This window comes from Arachis duranensis, chromosome 5 (assembly GCF_000817695.3).
Source record: "Arachis duranensis cultivar V14167 chromosome 5, aradu.V14167.gnm2.J7QH, whole genome shotgun sequence".
In the NCBI taxonomy this organism is placed as follows: Eukaryota; Viridiplantae; Streptophyta; class Magnoliopsida; order Fabales; family Fabaceae; genus Arachis; species Arachis duranensis.
Window position 1 is genome coordinate 27,560,174 of NC_029776.3, and position 4,414 is coordinate 27,564,587.

At 35.7% G+C, this 4,414-nt stretch overlaps 1 protein-coding gene across 1 annotated transcript; it reads right to left on the bottom strand.

The window, feature by feature from the left end:
* Nucleotides 1–481: 481 nt before the first annotated feature.
* LOC127747611 (protein FAR1-RELATED SEQUENCE 5-like) lies at nucleotides 482–1,191 on the bottom strand. Its single transcript, XM_052261682.1, has 2 exons — nucleotides 812–1,191; nucleotides 482–707 (listed from the first exon to the last, which is right to left on the bottom strand). The coding sequence occupies exons 1-2, from the start codon at nucleotides 1,189–1,191 to the stop codon at nucleotides 482–484; spliced, it is 606 nt and encodes a 201-aa protein (XP_052117642.1).
* Between the last annotated feature and the right edge of the window lie 3,223 nt (nucleotides 1,192–4,414).

Below are 4,414 nucleotides of genomic sequence, written 5' to 3' on the forward strand. Positions count from 1 at the left end.
GGTTTAATATATTGAAGAAATAACAAATGTATCGAAATTTATTCACACTCATACCTAAAACTATTTATCATTAAACAATTGAAAAAAGTAATTTGAAAACTAACAGTAACTTAGCAAATGGAACAACACACAACACAATTTAGAAAGTAAACCTTATTTCCATTAAAAAATAAAAATATTATACTAATTGCACCGAAATTCATTCAAATAAACACCAAGAAATCTATCATATATAGGTTCGCACCTTTACTAGAGAAGCAAAACACATAAATATCCAATTAATACTGATAAAGTCACCCTTACCTAAAAGTAACTTATTGTCTCCAACACTATACTTCATAAGAAAATCATTCCAATTTTCATCAAATGGATCCTTTGTAAAAGAGTTCAAAATAACATGACTTATCTATTATTCAATTTCTTTATATCTCTTGTAGCTATTTAATTTCTATGGAATCTTTTTCATAATATGCCAAATACACTACTTGTGAATTGTTACGGGCATATAAGTTTCAATAACCCTTTGCATTGATGCACATTGATCGATAAGAATGCCTTTTGGAGCCTTTTCTTCTATGCAACAAAGCCAACATTTAAATAACCATTTGAATGATTGAATATCCTCATTTGTCATCAGAGCACATCTGAGAAGTGTAGAATGACCATGGTAATTCACACCAACAAAAGAACCAAAAATCAAATTATACCTAAAATCAACAACACAGAAACAAAAGCAAATATGCACCAAAAAATAGTTTCATATTCACCAAAAGTTGTTTCAAAAAGAACATAAATCAGAACAGCACATTACATGTTTGTATTGTAAGTGGTATCGAATGAAATAACATCTCCAAAATACTCACAAGCAACCATGCTTCTTGCATCAGTCCAAAAAGCAATTTTGATTGAATGATCAACCTCAAGTTCAATCTCATAAAAGAAATTCTTATTCTTCTCTTTCATTCTTAATAAGTATTTCCCAAATTCTTTTGCATCATCGAGTTCGAAAACATTATGAACTTCTGTCGGAAAATAATTTCTCACATTTTTTTCAATACAACTTAATTCACGATGATCCCCTGTTGCTGTAACAAATGATTGATATGTTTTGCTTGGTCTAATTCCAACTTCATCATTATTCTCAATTGTACGGCGTATAAACATGCTTAACTGCTTGTACTGTTTAAGCATCTCTGCTTGATTTGGATAGCATGGATGTGAATTAAGCAAAACAACCTTCGAAATAACCCAAATAATAACATCCTTCAATGTAACATCCTAATATTCAAATCCTTATGCTCGAGTCATAAATCAATGATAATAAGGTGGTACGACTCTCAAGGGAGATTTTTAATACATAATTATAAGTAAAATTGAAAGGAGTATTAATCGAGAAGCCTGAAAAGAGTAAAAATAAAATCGCGAAGTCGTATCACTTACGCATCGACGACTAGAAGATAAAGTGTGAAGTCAAAAGCGATATACAGAAAAAGGCCTTAAGGAGAATAAGAGAAAGACATTATATAGATATATAACATAAATAAATAGCCACTAGTCACGACCCACGAAGTTTAGGCCGGCTAGGGTACAGTATAAAAGCAGTTTGACAACCATATCTCCTAATCTCTCCCAAATGATACACAAGGGCCTCTATCGGCAAGTTTTCAAAAGAATTAAATACATAGCATTAGTTCTTTAAAAACAAAAGCGGAGAGAATCTAAGTAAAAGTAAATAAGAGATCTTAGAGGTCTTCGCCGTCTTTTAGACGTTAACAGCTCACTGTTGAGCACCTAGACCTGCATCTGAAAAATAAGAGATATATACGGAATGAGAACTCTCGACCCATGGGTTCCCGGTACGGTAAAAGTGCCAAATAAATACAATGCATTGTAATAAAAACTCACTAAGCATCCTAAACTTCCTTTCACCAAATATTCATCATATGTTATCGCTAATCCATGAATAGGCAACTGTCATAAGGGAATGCTAAATCTGATTCATGTTCCTCATGCTTCCCAACTTTCTAACTCTCCGACAATTCACAATCAGAATTATAAACGAACCCATCCCCAGTTATTCTATCTCAGCAATTCTATATTATTACCTCATATCCCTCATTATTCAATTTCATCACCAACTCATCTCATCAATAACAGCCCTCAGTGTCAACCGGCACCAGCATGAGGGACCTTTCAGTTGTACAAACACAATCCATACAGGCAAGTAATAGACAATAAGGTACAAGTAGAACAAGTAGCACATAATCAGGTAACATAGCATATATGATATAGCAATCCAAAACAAATAGGCAAACCCAAACAATTCAAACATATGCAAATGATGTATATCTACCCTATGGCTGATGATATCATTTGTCGGTTATATAGCCAACTCGACACGTCTTGGTAGCTAACCCTGGACAGAAACACCCATGCAGAGTAAGTGGGCTTGAGCTACAATCCCTTTACTACTACCCGCTTAACTCAGAGCCAGTGGAACAACCACTACTGCGGCTACTACCCAGGTGATGCGTGGGCATCTTTTCTATCTTTTCCTAGTGAATTTGCATCTAAATTATTGAGTTTAATCAAGAATTAATTATATTTTAGCCACCATGGATGCTATTTTGAGTTTTGTGCAATAATGTTTATTTTAGGTAGCATTCGGCTAGATTTGATGGAGTTTCCATAGAACAAGAATCAAAGGAGATGGCTGCGAGGAGCGACGCGCACGCGTGCCTGACGCGTGCGTGTGATTTGGAGGTATCCATGGCGACGCGTGCGCATTAGTGACGCGCACGCGTGATTTGCTCAGCGACGCGTCCGCGTGACTTGCGAAGAAGACCAGCGACGCGTCCATGTTACTGATGCGTACGCGTGACATGCGCCACGTGCAGAAAAATGCAGGAAAAACGCTGGGGGCGATTTCTGGGCTGTTTTGACCCAATTTCCAGCCCAGAAACACAGATTAGAAGCTGCAGAATGGACAAATCAAGTGGTCCCCACCCATCAGCTGAAGACTTGTTAATTAATTCGAATTTAAATTCAAATCTTATTTTGATGAAAAGATATTATTTTTAATTTTAGATAATTAGATTTTAAATTTATTAGGATTAGTTATAAATAGGAATTTAGATGCCATCAGATTAGAACACAGTACATTTTACCAGAATCCTAGTTTTCATCTCTGAAATCTTAACTGTTTTGTCCATATTTTATTCCCAACTCATTGCTGCTTGCTTTCTAAAATTCTTAATTTACTGTTTAATGTTCTTTGAATACCAAAACACTCTTTTCTGTTTGTCTAACTAAGCCAATCACTTAACCATTGTTGCTTAGTCCATCAATCCTCGTGAGATCGACCCTTACTCACGTAAGGTATTACTTGGTACGACCCGGTGCACTACCTGTTAGTTGTGGGTTGTAAAATACCGCATCACCAGGCGGGTGTTTAAAAGCTCAACCTGGAGCGAGTGGAATCACCACTACTACCCCTACTACCCAGGCGTCACAATATCTGACCTGGAGCAAGTGGGACGAACCACAACCCTTGCTACTACCCAGGATCTCAAAACATACATTCATTCATTTTAAAATCAATCATCATTGTTATCAAATCTCAAACATTAACCTGGAGCAAGCGGAACGAACCACAACCCTTGCTACTACCCAGGTATCACAAATACACATTCATTCATAATCACTCTTCATTATTACGAATTCTCAAACAATGACCCGGAGCAAGCAGGACGAACCATGATCCTTGCTACTACCCAGATATCACAAATACACATTCATTCATAATCAATCTTTATTATTACCAATTCTCAAACAATGACCCGGAGCAAGCGGAACGAACCACGACCCTTGCTACTACCAGGTATCACAGACATACATTCATTCAAAGTCAAAACTCCATAATTAAACTCGTTTATTATAATTCTCCTTCTCCATCTCATACCCGGAGCAAGTGAACAACGCCACTGCCTACTACCTGGGATCACACGTCACATTCATTTTCAAACCATCATTTCTGTACCAAAATTAGGAACGAAACAGATTCATTGAAAATAACAATTCAAAACTCTTACATTATATTAATAGTCAAACTTTCAACATGAACACCAATTTTCACAAACAAAAACTAAATTATTTAACTACATGAGCATCAACTACTAGGTTCTGACCAAACCTCAAACCTCATCCACTTGATTCAATTCAAAAGAATAATCCAATTCACCCTAATTCAACTGACAGTCTAAATTTGTATCATTCACTGTCTTCGAAAATGAAAAACATGTTCAAATCTGATTTCACTACTTGATTTCAAAGAGCATCGATCATAATCACAAAGAATGCAGAGAAATTTAAAAAAAAAAAACAAAATCTACAAATAATTTTGAAAACAAAAAAC